Raw genomic sequence first — 18,320 nt, 5'->3', positions numbered from 1 at the left:
AATGATAAATGTGTATACAAAGAATTTCAATCCCTTGATCTTTGCAAATTCTATTTGGCTGTCAAATTTATTTAATATTAAACATTGAATAAATGTTTGCTGTTTGTTTAGTTTGTCTTAACATAAACATAAGAAATGTAAAGGGGAACTTCTTTTAAGCTCAAGCCATTTTCCCCCAATTAAAGTCCTGTAGACTTGAATTCTAAATACATGTTTTTCTTTTTCTTCCTCTATGAATATAACCTTTGACTAACAATGCATTCAATTTTCTGTATTTACAAATATATACAACCAAAGCTGTGTTCTGTTTATTAAAGAATAAATTATTTTTTATGTATTGTTAAATCAAATATTAACCAATCACACCACATTTTCCTTATATGGCAATTAAAAATAGCCAGTAGTACATCTTAAAAGCTTTTTATGTTCATCGGTCTGAAAAAAAAGGAAACAGATGTGAACAAATCCTTGATGATGTTATTTAAAAAAATTATAACAAGCATGCATAAAAACAAATGAGCGAATGACAGCTTGGGTTCGGATTTTTGGCTTGAGCATTTGAACGCATCAGTCGTGCTTCCCCTTCTGTGTCTACTGCGCACGTCCAGTACCGTTATACGGGCTAACTGTCACTCACGGTCCATCCATCCAGCCGTGTTTCCCCTCCGTTTCTCAAGGGAGACTCCGCTCTTCAACCTCAGATCACTCTTGTGCCCTTCTCCGTAGGGCAGAACACAACAACAACCATTTTCAAATATAATAACGAGCTGCAAGAGAGGACGTAAGGACGGTTTGTGTGCGCACGCTCATTCACTCCACTCCATTCATCATGGGCGCGCGCGCGCGCGCAACGTTGTGGCTAGCAAGCTAGCGTTTGTTTTTCATTCATTCGTGGTCTTCAGATAAAACGTTTTATCTTTTCTGTTGTATCACGTTAAATGTCTGCTGCCTCTTGTTTTGCGTCAGCGCGTGCTTACATCCGTCTTCCGCGCGTGTTCGGGTGTCAGCGAAGCTCGTGTTGCGCTAACTTGTGGCGGTCCTGCTGTGTTAGCTGTAGCCCGCGGAGCAGGTGCTGCGGCCGGGGCAGTTCAGGGACAGTCTGGGCTCTGCGCTGCTCCCCGGCAGCCATGTTTTAGCTCCTCCACCGAGCCCTAACCGTTATTTTTGTTTATATAAAACACCAGCAAAGCTGTCACTGCCTAGGAAATTCAAAACAGAGGAAGCTGTGCACACTCAAGGCCTAATCAGTTTATCAAGTGATCATGTAAATAGTATATTCTGATATTCTTTATTGAAATTTAAACGTCTGATGATCTCATGGAGATTTCTCCTGAATCTGAAATTTGCCTGCATCTACAGTCTTTTATTGAAATATTCTTTTATTTTAAATCCCCAAACATGCATACAGAAGAAGGACAGATGACAGAAAAGAGCACAATGCCAGAAAGTGGTCGATTGTTAAAATTTTCTAAGACCATCTTCTTCTTTTTTCCCTCTCTCTCTCTGCAAGGATGATAAACTACGTTCTGGAAAAGAACCTTTTTCTGTTGATCCAGATGCTACTTCCAATGAGATGAGATCAACCAAATCAAATAAACCTCTGTTCATGCACATAAACAAAACAAAAACATCGGACATTCTGACCCAAACCAGTTTTTGGATTCACAGATTTCGGACGTTCAAGTTAATGGATCTGATCTGGTTGCTTTTAGTTTTTAGATTTCTGTTCTGTAAACAGATTTCCTCTGGGGTCTCTCCACCCCTCCAGAGTTACTACAAAAGAACTAGAGAGCAAACCTGTTTATCTAAAGGTGATGGCAGCAATTTACTTTTGTGAATCTTGGGGATTTTATTGATTTAGAGATAAACTGCTTAATGAGAACACATTTTATCAGCTGCGACACAAGTCTTGTCTGAATCAATGAATTTATTTTTCTGAAAATAAGTATTTCCTGTCCATCTAAATACCTCATTATAAATGTCTGTAATATCTGATCTAAACGTATGATAACTAAACTGGAATAATTGAAACCAGTCGATGGTTATTTTTATTTTTTAGGTGCCCATCTATGCTGGTTTCCCTGTTGAAATGAGGGATTTTTCAGCCTTCTAATACCCGGGACAGCCAGGTTCTGTGCTAACAGATCTGTTTGTTTTTCCTCCACCCACAGAAAAGCCTGTATTGCCTCCGTTTGCATTAAGAAAGCCCAGCTTTGTTTAGAAATGTCCTCATGCTGTGGTGCTGCTTGATATATTTGCTCAGTGACCCATCTTCAAATAAAAAGTCTGTCCTAAAGGGTTTATGCTTGTAGTGGATTATAGAAATGTCATCAGGTCATTCAGAAATAAGAAATATGAGGAGAAAATACTGACTTTGTTGGGTTTCAGTACAGCTTCATGATGGAGGTGCTTTAAAAAGTTTCTACAGGAAAAAAATCATTTGAATTTCCTCCTGTCTGCATTTATTGTTAGGTTAAACTTTTATTTGGAGGTTAAACTTAGAAAAGGAAACTTGTTTTTCGTATTTCAGGAGTTGTGTCACGACCCACTCCAATGAAAATGGTGTTTTTTCTGATGATGGAGGACATATGTAAAGAAAATGAAGCTTAAAGTGACATTTTTGTGTTTTTTAATTCAAATTGTGAATCAGGAGCAGAAAGAAAAAAGGTCGTTTATAAAAAAAAGATTGTATCTGTGGTGTAGAAAATACGCCGGGCGGGTCAAAGGCTCCCTGCTCCGCTCCATTCTGATGCATCCATCTGTAGAAGCAGATCAAATGTTTTTTAGAATTATTATTATTTCTTTTAGGTCTCTATTAGAATAAATACCAGAATCTGATTCATAACGAGCAGCTAAACCTTCCTGCTAGTTTAATAACTCCTGTCTGAACAGATGTTTAAGTTGACACTTGTGCATTTTTAGTTGAAATCATGTTTTTGTGTCTGGAAGGAAAACGTTAGGATGCGTTTAAGGACCTCATTTTTTCGCTCCTTTTATGTGACCTGATCTTTATCTGTAGCACACTTATTTCTCCTTCACTCGACTCTCTTTAATCCTCTAACTATACCCCGTTCTCTAACCTTTCTTCCCGCCCCGCCCCTCCTCTTCCTCAGATGAAGCTGGGGGCTGGCTGCATGTGGCGTCTGCTGCTCCTGTCCCTGCTGGCTGTGGCGGTCGCGGCGGCCCACGGGGAACAGCCGGAAGACCTCTCAGACGACGGGGATGACATGGACCTAAACGAGGAGGAGTTAAGAGCTCTGACGGGAGAGGATGAGGATGAGGCAACGGTGATCGATGACGAAGAGTATGGCGAAAAGAGTGAAAAGGGACCAGGGGAGACCGAAACCGACTCCAGCGTCTCCTTCCAGGTGGGCATCGGGTCTGGGGTGGAGTGGACGTGTGGCGTTAGTGACCTTAACAGAATGTCCTTCAATGGTTTCAAGGTGACCTACAAGACTCCTGTTCCCACCGGAGAGGTGTACTTCGCCGAGACGTTTGATGACGGCTCCCTGGACAGGTGCGGCCTGGCAGTTTCTCAGCGGTGCTGGAAGACTCTGGAAGTGTGAGTGCTGAAGCGTTCTGTGATCTCTGCAGATGGCAGCTGTCTAAAACCATGAAGGAAGACGCCGATGAGGAGATCGCCAAATACGACGGTTTGTTTTCAGATGATCCACACATGCTTTGAAACGCACGCACACACACACACACACACACACACACACACACACACACACAGCTTCCATGTGAGATTCAGATGACAGTAAACAGCAGCTCAGGTCTTTGGAGTCTGGGTTACCTGTCCGGTTTGTCCGGTCTCTACATCGACGCCTGATTTTACGCTGCATGTCCTTTGCGCTGTCTCACCACGTTGGTTAGTTTACGTCGTCTCCGTCGCGTCTCCGGTCCGTTCCTCCTTCCCCCTGGCTTGCAGAGGAGTGGTCCGGTCAGGCCCCATGGCCTCCCCTTCCTCACTGATTTTTGTAAAGTACACGTTTTGTGGCATTAACAAGGTTTTTTACTTCTAAGAGTGAACTTTTGTTGTCCACGGCGAAAATGGATGAGTGTCAGCGTGAGTTTTTGCGTGGCCCTAAAATTCATTTTTTTTTTTTCAAAGAACAACGAGAGGTTTTATTTTGAAACCTGCACTCGTTTCCTGTTTCTTCTGCTTTTTGCCGCAAAATCGACGCTTTGGTGGACCGGACATAAAACTCCTGCTTGAAGGGCGGACGCCAGACGCCGACATGGTGGAGGAGACGTCAACTTTCCGCCTGATTAAAAAACGTTTTTTTTGGGTCAGTGGAGACGCAGCGCAGACGGATCAGTGGAAATCAGGCTCGAGCGTGCGTCCTCTCTTCTTCTCGCTGCAGGGAAGTGGGCTGTGGAGCAGCTGAAGGAAAACAAGGTTCCAGGAGATCTGGGCCTGGTGCTCAAGTCCCGAGCCAAACATCACGCCATCGCCGCCCCGCTGGTCAAACCCTTTGTTTTCCAGGACGAGCCTCTGGTTGTCCAGTGAGTCTGCAGCGGCGTGTTTCCAAACGGCTCTCTGCTTTAGGAGCCAGTGAGCAACAACACCTGTGTTGTGGTTGTAGGTACGAGGTGAACTTCCAGGACGGCATCGACTGTGGTGGAGCGTACATCAAGCTGCTCTCAGACACCGGCAGTCTCAATCTGGTTGGTAACCCTCCTAAAAACAATTCAACTACAATTAGGCTTTTCCTGCATACAAAGGCGGGAAGAGAGGCTTTTCAGAATAAAAGCCTCTTAACGTGTTGTCTCCCGTTCTGCTATACAGGAGCAGTTTCACGACCGTACGCCCTACACCATCATGTTCGGGCCGGATAAATGTGGCGAGGATTACAAGCTGCACTTCATCTTCCGCCACAAGAATCCTCTGAACAAGGACATGGAGGAGAAGCACGCCAAGAGGGCCGACGTCGACCTGAAGAAGTTCTACACCGATAAGAAAACTCATCTTTACACTCTGGGTGTGCAGCTTGTAGAGAGAAAAATAAAAGGTCGCTGGTGTTTAGGTGTTTTTTTATTTAAAGTTTGCTTACTTTGTCTGTCGTCAGTTCTGAACCCGGACAACAGCTACGAGATGTTCATCGATCAGTCGAGCGTGAGCCGCGGCAGCCTCCTGCAGGACGTGGTGCCTCCCGTCAACCCACCCAAGGAGATCGACGACCCGCACGACTCCAAGCCGGACGACTGGGACGAGAGAGCCAAGATCCCCGACCCAGAGGCGGAAAAACCCGACGACTGGTGAATCATTTTACAGTGGAAGATAGATATGAAAAAAGATCAAAAGATGATGGGAGTGGGAGTCGAATACCATCGATTCTGTAATAAGTAGACTGGATCTTCAGCACCGAGTTTACAGCACCACAAACGGCGTAGCTGTTAATGGACCGTTGTTCTTTTTTCAATCTCTCTCACGTTTGAAATTGACCCAGTCTTTTGTTTCAGCGCCGCATTTTCAGGAGTAAAAACGTTAACTTCAATAGCGTTTGTGTTTCAGGGATGAAGACGCGCCCGCGAAGGTCGAGGACCCCGACGCCGTGAAGCCAGAAGGCTGGCTGGACGATGAACTGGAGTTTGTGGCCGACCCGAACGCCGAGAAACCAGAGGACTGGTAAAGGTCGTCCAACCAGAACCTATTCAGACCCGACACTGTGTCACAGGGTCCTGTGTGCACAGGGACGAGGAGATGGACGGAGAATGGGAGGCGCCGCAGATTCCCAACCCGGCCTGCGAGACGGCTCCGGGCTGCGGGGAGTGGAAACGCCCCATGATCAACAACCCGCAGTACAAGGGCAAGTGGAAGGCTCCTCTGGTGGACAACTCCAACTACCAGGTGACATTTTAAACTGATTCTAATTCAGTCACGATTGTAAAGAAAGATGCAGACTAAATGTAGCATTAATGTTCCATTTTTTTAAATAAAAAATGATTCTTTTTACAAAATCTCTCCTTGTTACAAATGTATTTGATGTCATTTTTTGTGAAAGTTTCTCTAAACATCAAACTTGTGAAATTTCAGCAACTTTAAAGGGTCTATTTCATGCAAAATCAACTTTTTTGAGCTTTTAAGTTTATTACAATGTTCATTCCTCAGTATAAACAACCCCAAAGCAGTATTTTGATCCGTTCATTCCTCTAAAAACCGGCTCCCTGAGCACCAGTCCACCAAAACAGGCGGGTTGTCACCCTGTGAGGTCATAAAGTGGGGAACAGCCCATTCCAGGAAGCACCGCCCCCAGGCTAACACACTCACGCACATCTTATCTGTGGAGCTAGCGGTGGTTCGGCAAAATGCTTTCCTTTTCTGTGCACAATATGCACATGTTTGTTTTCGTGGACGAATCGCAGACACGCTGCCGAGGTTGGCTCTAGGCTGACGTCATGAAATGGTTGTTCCCTTTGTTTGTTCCCAGGGGGTTTGGAAGCCTCGTAAGATCCAGAATCCAGACTACTTTGAGGACCTGCAGCCCTTCAGGATGACGCCGTTTAAAGCTCTGGGCCTGGAGTTGTGGTCCATGACCTCTGACATCTACTTTGATAACTTCATCATCACCTCCCAGAAGGAAGTGGCCGATCGCTGGGCTTCCGACAGCTGGGGGCTGAAGAAACTGGTGGCCAGCGCCAACGAGGTGGGTGGAAAGGTGGCGGCGGGAAGTCTGAGCGTTCCCGGCTGAACTCTTGTGTCTCCGTCCGAGCAGCCGGGGATCTTGGCCCAGCTGACGATGGCGGCGGAGGAGCGGCCGTGGCTGTGGGTGATCTACATCCTGACTGTGGGGCTGCCCGTCGGACTGGCTGTGCTCTTCTGCTGGCCGAAGGTACTAGCGGGTCACATTCACCCGGACGGGCCGCACCGCACTTCTTTAACCGGACTCAACCCTGTGCTGCAGAAAGTCGAGGAGGACTACGTGTACAAAAAGACAGATCTCCCTGGTGCTGACTTGGAAGAGGAGGAAGAGGATGAAGAGGAGGCAGCAGATGAAGACAAAGCGGCGGAGGCTGCAGATGAAGCAGCAGCAGCTGCTGCAGGTTTGACTTCCATCTGCGAGGACTGTATCTGAGCTCTGCAAGCTTCTGGAAGTCATTCATCACAATCAATGTTCTGTTAAAGCCACAGAAGGAGAGATGGAGGACAACGAAGAAGGAGGAGAAGACAATCTGGAGGGGGGTGATGAAGGAGAAGAGGAGGAGGAGGAGGAGGAGGAGGAAAACAAATCTTCAGAGAGAACATTAGAGGAAGAAGATGGGGTGAGAGCCGCCTGTTCTTCTGCATGAGCTTTCCTTCTGTTCCTGTGATCTGAAACAGTGAGGGAACATGCGGGACAAAGGAGTTGGTACCGGTACCGATGTATGGGTACTGCCGGTACCGATGTGGGCGGTACTGCCAGTACCGATGTGTACCGTATACAACCACGGTTGTGGGCGGGCTCATGAAGACAGGCGAGACTGGGAGGGTGGGCGGAGCTTCGGTCAAAATGCCAAAGGCCGTGGTGCAGCAGTAGGGCGGTCGACCCATAATCGTAAGATTGCAGGTTCGATTCCTGCCTTGAACGCCCATGACTCGAAGTGTCCTTGGGCAAGACACTGAACCCCACTTTGCCTCTGGTGGTAGGGGGGCGCCTGTGTTCGGCAGCGGAGCCACCACCAGTGTGTGAATGTGTGTGCGACTGGGTGAATGGGTCCGTGACTGTAAAGCGCTTTGTCCTTGTAGGAAGAAAGGCGCTATATAAGTATACGCCATTTAATTCACAGCAAAGGTTTCTCATTCGGTGACCCGACGGAAAAGAGTGACCAAAAGCTCAGAAAAAAGCCGTCGGCATGGCGATCAGCGGCAAAACGACGTGTGTATAAACAGATGCAGCATCTGTTGCAGGGCAGACCATCAGAAAGAATGAAATAAAACATCTCATCATGCTGCTTGTTCCAACCAATATGCTTTTGGAAACAATTGTCTTTTTCTTTTTTGAAGCACCGTTAAGATACTGGAATCGTTTCAAAAGTATTTGTTCACCGCGGCGTGAGATAAAATCCAAACTCTACCATAACATTAACAAGAAATCTGATAATAAAATGTTAAAATCTAGAAACACACAACCATTCAAGAAGGAAAAAAATAAGCTTAAACAGCTGAAGTTAAACAGAAAAGAAGTTATACAGTCTAATAATGATTATTTCTTGCTAGTTCTAAGCAAATTAATTTGTATGTAACTCATTGTAGGTCATTTAGATTACAGTGGGAAAAAGCTAGTGTAAGAAATGGAACAAAATGAGAAAACAAGGTTAGTACAAGTTGGCCAATCTTGTTAAATCCTCCTAAAATCTAAAAGTAGGACTTATTCTGAATGTTTGTTGCCAAAATAATGACAATGACTTTTAAATAACATCCTTAAAATTGAACCAAAAATGACTTACTTTCAGAAAATGTAAAGAAAATGACACATAGATTTTCAACTTTTTTCTCTCAAAGAAAAATATTTGTTCTAAAAATGAAATAAAAGTGGGGTGTAGAACCGGTCCATTTAACTTCTATTTTATGAAGGATGTCTGCATAAAAAATGCCTTTAGATGTCTTATGGACATCTCCTAAATAAAACAATTTGAATTTTCTTCTGTCTTAAAGCAAGTTTTTCTTTTGTCTAGAGTTTAAAGCAAAAGGAGTTGGACTCATTATTATAATAATTATCTCCTTATTTCTTAATGAGACAAAACTTTAGAACAATAAAGAAGTAAAAAAAAAACGGTAAAATATCCTGAAAGTTTCAAATCTTTACAGGGATGTTTTTAGGTGGGTTACTCGGTTCTGTTGACACTTTTATTTTTGTAAAAATATGGTTTTTAGTTTTTTTTCTTTAATCTGACCCGCAGCTGAAGGAGGAGGCTGAAGTTCCGGAAGAAAGCCAAAAACAAGTGAGGAAGAGGAGGGTACGGAAAGACTGAGGAGGTGCAGTCTGTGTCTGCCGTCTCCTTCCACCCCTCCCCGATGGATGGGGAGGAGGTGGAAGGGCCTCCTCCGTAGCCGTTCCCCCTCCTCCCGAGTGGGACGGCGTGCATCCCCTTCAACCCATCCTGCAGTGACCCGGGTGCCCCGCCCGTCCGTCCGCGCCTCCTTCCTCCTCCCAGGTTTGCAGAATCCCGCCTCACACCTCACGGGTCGCGACAGGATTAGCAGAGGAACAAAAGGGTTCCGTCTCCTCCAGATTACACTGGATCCGTGAATGTTTTCCTATCATGGCTGTCATCATGTAGACGCTCCTTTTCCCAGAAGTCCATTCACCTGCCCCCCTCCCACGCTGCTGTTTGTCTTCACTGGTTCGAGTCGTGCCGTCAGACTTTAACTTCTTGGATGTTCTTTCACCACAGACACAAATCTTCTGAAAGCCAGATTCCTTCATGGCTGTCAATCATGTTTCTAGGTAGAAGTGTTGTCTTTGGGTTTGTGCGGGACTTGAACAGTGAGGAGGGTCTCCCACTCTTCCTCCTCTGTCGTAAATCTTTCCATCCTTCCCGTCTTCCATCCTCTCCGTGTTGTCGCTCTGAACAGAAGCCCCCGTCGCCCGTGTCCTAACGGCGGCGGCGGTCTGTCCGCTCACCCCTGCACCCCCTCCCCCCAGCAGATCACAGCTAATCAGACTTCATCCTGACGTCCTTGAGCTGAAACACATCTCCAAGGACGCAGTTTGATTAAAGTTCTGCTTTGGATTATTTGGGTTTTAGCTGCCTGAGAGGCGACGGCGGCATCAGAAATGAAGGTTGTGTTTTCCTCATTAATTTATTGCTTTTTTTATTCTCGTCTCACGTCAGACTGACTTTTGCATGTTAGACTAAAACTGACATCGTTGCTTTTGCTCGCTGCAGAAGTCGGTACGTTTCTTGCCTTGACCGTCAGTTTTACTGCATCTTTGTGACTTAAACTTGGGGAGACGTCCCGCTGAGAACACAGAAGCTGGAGTTCAGGTCCTCCTTTTGATGTGAGTGGGGGGGGGGGGGTACCGATGCTGAATCCGTTTGTCGTCTCGAGCTTTTGTAGCCGCCGTCAGACGAGGACAGATCTCCCCGTTTGCGTTTGTTTGCTACTTGTACATTTGCTCTTGGAAATAAACTTATTTAATACAAAACAGACGCTCAGGATTCTTGGGTTTTAATTCAAACAACAAAAACAACAACACAGTGTCTACACACAACACGGGTCGGTACCAGCGTGTGTGGAGGACAAATTGAACACGCCAAACCAATAATACAGAGTAACTGTTAGAAACACCCGCCCGGAACCGCAGTTTAGTGTTTTAGAACGTAACATGTGAGTGAAGCTCTGGTTTGGATGGAAACACAATCTGATCAAATGACGCCGGTTTCCCGCCATCGCTGAGCCTTTTATCTGAAGCAGCAGACACGCCAAAACTCCGAGCCCATCAGCAGATATTACAGTTAAAGCCGGCAGACGCAGTCCAGCCCACTCCCACCGGATCGATACCACTCAAGGCCTTTCTCTTCCCCGTTTCTGTTCTTCCATTTAGAGAAGAGCTGCTGCTTCGTCAGCTGCAGGAACTGGAGAAACGGCGGCGGCTGCTGCTGCCTCCAAGTCTGATCGGGACAAACGGACGCCAATCAGAACATTTGTCCTCAAACGCCACAGATAAACGTTCGCTTTTGCTCGTCGGCTAATTAAAAACATTTTAAGTCCGGCCCGATTTCTCCCCGCTAATCACTGAGCGGCAGAGACGTTTCACCAATCTGCCGTAGCAACAGATGAAATATGAATACAAGCCATCAAAATACACGTTTACATTTTCTTAACACTGTTTGTTTTCCTGCTTTGGGTAGAATTCTGCAGCCATGCACGACAAACACAGACTCCCGTCCAGCTTTTGTGCAAAATACTTTGCATACCTAACAGAAACCAGCGGCGAGTGAACCTTTCCAGAGAAACTTTAGTGCAATCGTGTTCCAGGCTGAAAAAAACACGAGAGTTCGGTCCAAACATATCATGGACTAAATGGAGGTTTACGTCTACTGACTCTTGGGGTCAGTACCTTTTAATATTTACATTAGTTTTGACTCAAGCAGGTAAATAAAACGGACGCCTCTCTTCTCCTCTGAGGGGGAGTTTTCCACGCCGGACCCGACGCCCCGCTTCTCCTGAGCGACGCTCACTTCCGCTTGCTCTTTGTGTCCGTCGTCTGGAAGACGCTCGAGGCCGACATGAGGTTCTCGATGTACTGACCGAGCACCTGGTTCTCAGACTTTAGCTTCAGGTTCTCCTCTTTGACGGCGTCGACTCGCGCCGATAGGTCTGGAACGGCAGGGAGGAGGAGGAGGAGGAGGAGGTGTCAGTGCATCTGAAGTAAAGCGGCCAACGAGGATGAATTGACTGTAGCGTCATCCAAACCTTCCAGTGTGTGCTGAAGCTCCAGAACTTGGTTGATCAACCTGGTCTTCTCCTCCATCTCCACCTGGTTCTCCATGTCTCCTGCGATACAAAAGTGTTAGGATTAACACAAGAGGTGAGGAGCAACACTCTAGAGTTACTAAGTTACTGTTACCTTAGTGAAAAAAGCTATTATTTTGACTTTTACTGACGCAGATTTTGGATGGAAACCAAGAGTTCTTCCTAAACTACAAGGGTCTGTTTTGGTAGAAACATTTAAAGTATTTTTCTACGGTAGGTATAGAGTTACATTGGTTAAGTTAAATAACAACATTGGTCAGAAAAATTACCATAACTGCTCGGCAAACAAACATTTTGGGATGTTGATGGATTTAGCAAAATCAACATACAGCAGTTATTGGGTTAAAGACCCAGTTAGAAGGAAATTTTGGGTGTTTTTCACTTGTTCTTGTGGCATTTTTATGATCATGGAGGACATATTTATAAAAGAATTAAACTCAAAATTGCATTTCTGAGTATTTCTTCAAATCGTTATGAATCAGGAGCAGCTGAAAAATAATGTTGTGATGTAGAATCTACAATTGGCGGGTCACAAACTCTCTGCTCTATTCTGATGCATCCACTTGCAGACAAACATCCATGAACGTCTTTGTTTTCCTCGTCCGAGCTGGAATCTGGATCAAATCTGTACGCCTGGACAGCTCTGATATTGTTCACCATTTCTGTTGCGCTACTAATGTGAACAGAGAGCTCTCAGTAAGGGTTAGGGGAAAAGGGGCCGGGATTGCTGACAACTCGATAAACTACTGCTGTTCTGCAGAAACCGACTTTTTGATTTAGGCTAAAAAAAACAACGTACAAAATCGTAATAAAAAGACCGCTGCTTTGAAAATAGATATAAGGATGATCAGAGTGGGCCTCTAACACAAAAATGTAGAATTTATGAGAAATTAGGGGATATTTGGTGTCAAGTCCCCAGTAAACCTCTATTATTGAAGTTATATTTCTGGTGACGACAACTAAACCCTGTCCTGAGTGGGATTTCAGATGCTTTTCTTGCCTCTGACAAACACATAAAACCAAGCAGGTGTCGTAAAAAGCTGCAAACAAACCGTCAATGTCGCAGTTCATGATGAAAGGCTCGTTTTCCTGTTTGGAATGCAGGGCTGCAGATCCGCCGTCCCCTGGAAAACACACAGGCTCGCCGTTAACCACGCAGGTCACGCGCTTCTTCACACCCGTTCAGTCAAGTGCGGGATAACACGTTTAGTTCGTTTCAAGGCAGAAAACGCAGTTGAAAACTCAAGAGAAAAAAACAACAACTTCTAATACATTTAAAACGCAAGACGCTAAACTGACAGGAGATTACCGTCAATCTTCTGGTTGCCGACATATTTTTGTTCGGCTAACAAGACATTTGAACGCCGCTTGGAGTCCAAACTGTTCAGGTGAATCCTGACATCATCACATCAGGAAAAGTGGAAACACCGCACCCAGCCCGAGATACTTAGAGAGGTGGTGCGAAAAGCTTTCCGCTGCTAGCCGACCCTTCACCGCTCCTCTAAACGCAAACAAAACCGAATGTCACGAGGTACAACTGCGGACGAACGGTTCTTTCCGCACCAGAGAGCCACACTCCGCGGAGGCAGATCTGTCCGATAATGGGCGTGTAGCTGTTAGCCGTCATAGCTAACTAGCTTAGCGGCGAGCCACATCAACGGGAAGACATATGATTTTTTTCAGTCTTCAAACACCTTTTTAAATAGTCTATAGGATTTTTGTTTTGACCTTTCTAAGATAATAATTAAAAAAAAATCATTTATTTTAACCCGATCCAGACATAAGCTAATTCCTGTCGGACTAGCTTTAGCTTAAAATTCAGCTTCAGGACCAAAACAAGCGGTTGTTCTTTTTACTTGACGCTCAAAATATTAAAAGAAAAAAATGGTAATACTGAAGATTCACCCACCGAAAGTCGGAAGAATATCCTTAAATTCAGTAGATTAACAATAAACTGTCTGGATTTGGGAATGAAGATGGTGATGTTCAGGACTCGAAGATCAACAGAGAAATTACTGAGTACCTCTACTGACCGAAAGAGGGCGACATAAGCAAACCCCACTCAGCGTCACTCACTGGAAAAGTGACGTCACGCAGCCTATGGTCTTTATTTGTGTTGTCAAAGTATGAAATCCTCACTACACATAGACATTGATAGAAACTGCTCCTTTTGTTAATTAGACACTGAAACAATCATACATCTATTCTGGAAATGCCCCCAAACGTCAATTTTTGGAAAGACTTTTCCTCTTTTGTTCAATGTAAAATATATAAAAAATTTGATCCGATATACAAAGATATATTATTTTGTTTTTATAATGTTAAAAATTCATTAATAAGGGAATACTACTTAATTAACCTTTTAATAATGCTAGCCAAATTTAAAAATCATAAATGCAAATTTTCTGGAAAAAAGCCTTTATTCAAACTTTTTATTATTGAATTAAACCAATACACCCTGGGATTTTTTAAATGTACAGAATAGCACTGCTGCTTTTACTGTTTCTTTTTATAACATTTTTTTTCCTTTGTTCTTTATGTTCCCCTGTATGAAGTTTTTCTGGAGCATAATTAAAAATAAAAGTCAAAAACAGAAATGCTTTTTCATTTACTCATTTTTTATCTGTACTTTAAAGTTGACTTGATTTTGTACTATGATCCTGTATATCTTCAATAAAGATTTTTTGATTATTTTTTTTTGTCAAAGTATGATCTTACTTGGTTTCATTAATAATAATAAAAAACCTTTGTCTCAATTCTATTTAATACATTTCCTGATTTTGTTAAGCAAGTTTTTTCACAAAACTAAAATTTAGCAATAAAATTCCCAGAGCTTCCCAAAATGTGGAGAAACTGTTAGAAAATCTTAGGCATTTATACCCATAGGCCCTATAGCTGCAATCCTCCAGATTTATTGCTTTTGCAATAACTTTTCATAGTTTTTTATTTGAAAACAGTTTTTACTTATTGTTGTTTTTTGTTTTTACAAATTCATAATTTTCGTTTGTTTTCCAGGGTTAAAATCTTCTTTTTATTTTTAAGGATGTTCACACTTAAGATTCACTTGATTAGGCTAAAAGTAAAGCAAAATATCTTTGATTTTCTAGTTTGTGTCCATATAATAGTTGTTTCTGTGATGCTTTGGTTTGAATTTTAAGTTTTTGAATTTAAAAAGAGAAAACACTTCATTTAATAATAGTTTTTTGTGTGTGGTGTCTTTTATGATATTAGTTGCTATTTTGTCTTATTTCTATAAAGCCATGAAGTTGGATCTAAACGGCGTTCAGCATCAAAGTTTCTTTGGTTTTAAATGTACAGTCAAATATTGAATGCAGGCTCTGAATTTTGGAGAAGAATCAAGAACCAGTTTTCCTCCCTTCATTTGACGAGTTGCAGATTATTAACCAGCCTGTGGAGGCCGGTGACTCACTAACTGTCTGCTAGTTTCACAGGAGAAGGAGTTAAAAGTCGACATGGATTTAGAAATATGAAAACTGAATCTTAGTGAGCACCTGAGTCCTGTCAGCCAAACAGGCTCTCTGCCTCTGCAGGCCTCTGTTTCTGCCTGGGCTGCCCTTTTCCGGTGCCACACTTTGAGCATCACAGCCTGTCAGGCTGGTGACAGCAGGACAGGAGCCGTGTGAAAAGGTCGGCCCAACTCCGTTTGCAGAGTCGTGTCACACCTGAGGAGCCTCAGGACCTCCCGTGATCCCCAAGGAAGAAGAAAATACCTGCTGCTGTACCTGCGTCGTCCACCAGAGAGATGGTGATAAAAGTCTCATCCTCCCCGTCCGCTGCGGGGCCCGGGGCCCGAGCCGCCCTGTTGTCCTCCAGCGTGACCTTTTCCAGGTTTTTTCCCTCACATAGTCGTGCATTAGTGTCTGCTGCTGGAAGTCATTTTGCTTCCATTCCCTCTTCCTGCTTGTCCTTGCCTCCTCCGGCCCTGCCCGCACATAACCTGCTTTCAGATTGTTTGCTTGGTTACGAGTACCTGCCCTACCTGACTGGCAGCTCAGGTTACACCTGCTGTCATTGGAATAGGTCTCCATGGCAACACCTGAAGGGGGGGGGGGGGGGGGGGGGCATGGAAAGACAGCCCAACCCGCAGGAAAGCTAACAGGGGTCAAAGATGAAAGCTGGGCCATAAAGGCGAAAGACAAACACAGTACTCTTGCTGGGGGGGGGCTCACATAGAAACTCAGCTCTGAGGCAGAGGATGGTCGACAATCGGACAGACTTTATTTCTCCAAATAAAAGAGTAAAAGCTGCAGTGCAGGGCTGAAGAACGGCAGTTTGACCTGGAGGAGCGCTCTGCCCTCTGGTGGTGGATGTTGAGCACTGCAGCTGCTCACAGGCCCTTTCAGTGGTCTCTGCAAGTCACGTGACACCATCATCTCAAGCTACAGAATAAAAACATCCATTTTTGGTCTAAAGACTGATAACATCTTAAAGTGCTCAGATTCTCTGTAGGTTCAGGTATTTTTATTGATTTCTAAAAAAAATTTTATTTTTTATTTTACCAAAAAGGCAAGGTTGTTTGTAGGGCAAGCAACGTTGAAAAAAAACAACATTTTCTTTTATGATCAGATAAACAGAAATCTTTGCAAAGGAATTAATAAAACGAAAGGAAAGCATGGTTTTTAACAATTTCTGAGTTTTACTTAATAAAGATTAGGTGGGTGTGGCCTAACCAGTTGTTCTAGAAACAGGCAGACTTGTTACATGGCCTGTGTATAAAATAAAAACAAAATTAGAAACTTCTCTTTAAATCTTTTCAATTTTAGAATATTTATCCTCCTGACTAGAGAAAAAAAGTATACTCTTTAATCCAAATTTATTTCTAAATCCATCTAAAACTACAATTCCCAGAGCCCCGCCCCTTCATGTCTGTTGTCATTGAAGAGCCTCAAATGTCCCCAGTGGAAACCAAAATGAGTTAATTCAGTATTATTTAGCGTTTGAGAGATATTTAGGTTTAGAAATGTTGAATACTGAGGACAGTCAGGGTGATACACGTCAGAATATTAGCTGATTGGTCAAAGGTCAACCTGGTTAGACTGTCAACCAGTGTTCAATGGCACTACGTTTTGTACATAGAGCCCAAATACTGACTTAAACTTTGCATAGTGACGTGTAAATGCCAGAGTTTGAAACGCAGAAGCCCAAAACGTGCATTTTTGCGCATTTACACAGACCTGTCATTGGAAGCGGTTGCTTAAATGCGCGTCGCTGAGCCTGGTGTGTGTGTAGCATAATGCTACGTTCACAGAGGGCATGCGTTCAAGAACACACTGAACACCGTTCTTAAACAAGCATACGGTGTTCACACAGCACTGTCACTGCCTGATACTCGCACATGTACCTACAGCTGGAAGAGGCTTGGTGTAAAATGTCAAAGCGGTGCAAACTTTGTGAATCTCGCTCAAGACTTTTTTCTCTCACAGCTCTATTCTGATATATGAAAGACATGGTGTCACATGAAACCTGCAGTTATCCATCATCTCCTTCATGATCAAATTTGATTTTAAAAAGAAGCTACCCATATATCACGACCAAATCCCAGTGCCTGACTGGTCAAAGTTCAACTGGTTCAACTCTCAACCTGCGTTCAATGGCCGCGCGTTTTTTTGATCCAAACATACAACACGTCAGAGTCCAATTTAAATGTTTACACCTGGTCATCAGAAAAGAATTACCCCTTCGGACAAGAGGAATTAGACAAATGCTGTTTTTGTGTGTGTGTGTGTGTGTGTGTTGGCATCTTCTCCTGCATTGTTAGTCTCTGTCATCATAAATCCAACTGACATTTATGAGAAGATCTTCACTCGGACAGCAGAGCCATTAGCACACAACAGCTTGGTGAAAATCTAAACCTGTCCTTCAAAAAGGCTGCCGGAGGAGCTCCTTCTGCTTATCTGGGATCAGTTGAGTGTTTGGACCTGAAGGGCAGCTCTCTGTGGTTGACGCCTCACAGGTGGGGTCTTCTTCTCAAACTGGACACCCCCCTCCCCTTTTTTTTTTTTACATAAAGAACTGTTTGTTTGGTCAGAAAGTGCGACCGTTGCGTCTCTATCAAAGTGAAGACGAGATGCTCTTCTTTCCCCCTTTCTCCTGTGAGAGTCCAGATGCCCACTTTGGCACCAACCCTTTTGCCAGTGTTATGTTAGGCACGGGCCGTGCACACACACACACGCACGCACGTGCACGTGCAGAACTCCAACACACACACAGAGTCGAGCAGAGGCTGCAAAAGAGCACCGGTCCATCTGTCCGTCTTCCAGCTCCTCCTGTGCGGAGCACATCAGCACGTGTGTGCGGCCTGCAAGCGCCTCACTGTTGTGTGTTTGTGTGTTTGTGCTCCTCTGAACATGTCCCTGACATGTAGGAGCCAAACTCCTCAGCGCCGTGGAAAAATACAAATAAAAATCCTTCCTTCGGTGGTTCGCCAGTTGTTTTCCACTCGTCCATAGGGACCCTCACAGGATGCAGTATTTTCAACTGAAAGGCAAACTTTCACATCTCGGTCAGCGTATTTTAAGAAAATGTTGTGTATCGTTTAGTCTTTTTTTATATTACTTCTAACAAAGGAAAACTTTAAGCATAAAGTTTGGACTAATCTGTTTTGAGTTTTTTTTTCCTGTATCCAGAGATTTTGTACTTTAAGCTGGATTTGTGATTTCTCTGCAGACTGATGTTGGCCCTCAAACCGAGTCTCTCTCTACACCACAGAACCAACACGTCTGTCCACTTAAATTAAACATTAAGCAGCGTTTTAGAGAGTCGTGAAGAGAAAAGCGCACCAAAAAAATGCAGTTTTAACACTAAATTAACATTTCCTAGAGAGATTCAAAGGTGA

The 18,320-nt window shown here is 44.0% G+C and overlaps 2 protein-coding genes across 9 annotated transcripts; one reads left to right on the top strand and one right to left on the bottom strand.

Annotated features, from left to right (window-relative positions):
• The first annotated feature begins 586 nt into the window (after nucleotides 1-586).
• clgn (calmegin) lies at nucleotides 587-10,137 on the top strand. Of its 5 annotated transcripts, none has more exons than XM_011486321.4 (15): nucleotides 587-790; nucleotides 3,114-3,368; nucleotides 3,444-3,517; nucleotides 3,595-3,653; nucleotides 4,368-4,509; nucleotides 4,590-4,671; nucleotides 4,793-4,985; nucleotides 5,073-5,262; nucleotides 5,519-5,632; nucleotides 5,698-5,854; nucleotides 6,435-6,650; nucleotides 6,720-6,836; nucleotides 6,909-7,047; nucleotides 7,130-7,266; nucleotides 8,884-10,137. In XM_011486321.4, the coding sequence occupies exons 2-15, from the start codon at nucleotides 3,114-3,116 to the stop codon at nucleotides 8,953-8,955; spliced, it is 1,947 nt and encodes a 648-aa protein (XP_011484623.1). In that variant the 5' UTR covers nucleotides 587-790; the 3' UTR covers nucleotides 8,956-10,137. The 5 variants fall into 5 exon arrangements, with proteins under 5 accessions (XP_011484623.1, XP_078810477.1, XP_020565697.1 ...); XM_020710038.3 differs by having other exon boundaries at nucleotides 605-781; XM_078954351.1 differs by having other exon boundaries at nucleotides 592-790; nucleotides 4,793-5,262.
• A 3-nt stretch (nucleotides 10,138-10,140) lies between these two features.
• Nucleotides 10,141-15,491, bottom strand: scoca (short coiled-coil protein a). Of its 4 annotated transcripts, none has more exons than XM_078954377.1 (4): nucleotides 15,208-15,491; nucleotides 12,517-12,588; nucleotides 11,405-11,485; nucleotides 10,141-11,308 (listed from the first exon to the last, which is right to left on the bottom strand). In XM_078954377.1, exons 2-4 carry the CDS (start codon nucleotides 12,533-12,535, stop codon nucleotides 11,166-11,168), a joined length of 243 nt encoding a protein of 80 aa, XP_078810503.1. In that variant the 5' UTR covers nucleotides 12,536-12,588; nucleotides 15,208-15,491; the 3' UTR covers nucleotides 10,141-11,165. The 4 variants fall into 4 exon arrangements, with proteins under 4 accessions (XP_078810503.1, XP_078810506.1, XP_011484694.1 ...); XM_078954380.1 differs by having other exon boundaries at nucleotides 15,196-15,489; XM_011486392.3 differs by lacking the exon at nucleotides 15,208-15,491 and adding an exon at nucleotides 13,374-13,549.
• Between the last annotated feature and the right edge of the window lie 2,829 nt (nucleotides 15,492-18,320).

Source organism: Oryzias latipes, chromosome 1 (genome assembly GCF_053564925.1).
Source record: "Oryzias latipes strain Hd-rR chromosome 1, Olatipes_Hd-rR_3.1".
Classification (NCBI taxonomy): domain Eukaryota; kingdom Metazoa; phylum Chordata; class Actinopteri; order Beloniformes; family Adrianichthyidae; genus Oryzias; species Oryzias latipes.
This window is presented reverse-complemented; position numbering and strand designations above follow the sequence as displayed.

What these genes read in the sequence shown, in the direction of transcription:
- scoca (XM_078954377.1), bottom strand. An exon ending in GCTTCAGCACACACTGGAAG is followed by an intron (nt 11,309 to 11,404) that starts GTTTGGATGACG and finishes CTGCCGTTCCAG; the next exon opens with ACCTATCGGCGCGAGTCGAC.
- clgn (XM_078954351.1), top strand. Translation starts at nt 3,114, where the DNA reads ATGAAGCTGGGGGCTGGCTGCATGTGGCGTCTGCTGCTCCTGTCCCTG. An exon ending in TGGACAACTCCAACTACCAG is followed by an intron (nt 5,855 to 6,434) that starts GTGACATTTTAA and finishes GTTTGTTCCCAG; the next exon opens with GGGGTTTGGAAGCCTCGTAA. An exon ending in AGCAGCAGCAGCTGCTGCAG is followed by an intron (nt 7,048 to 7,129) that starts GTTTGACTTCCA and finishes GTTCTGTTAAAG; the next exon opens with CCACAGAAGGAGAGATGGAG.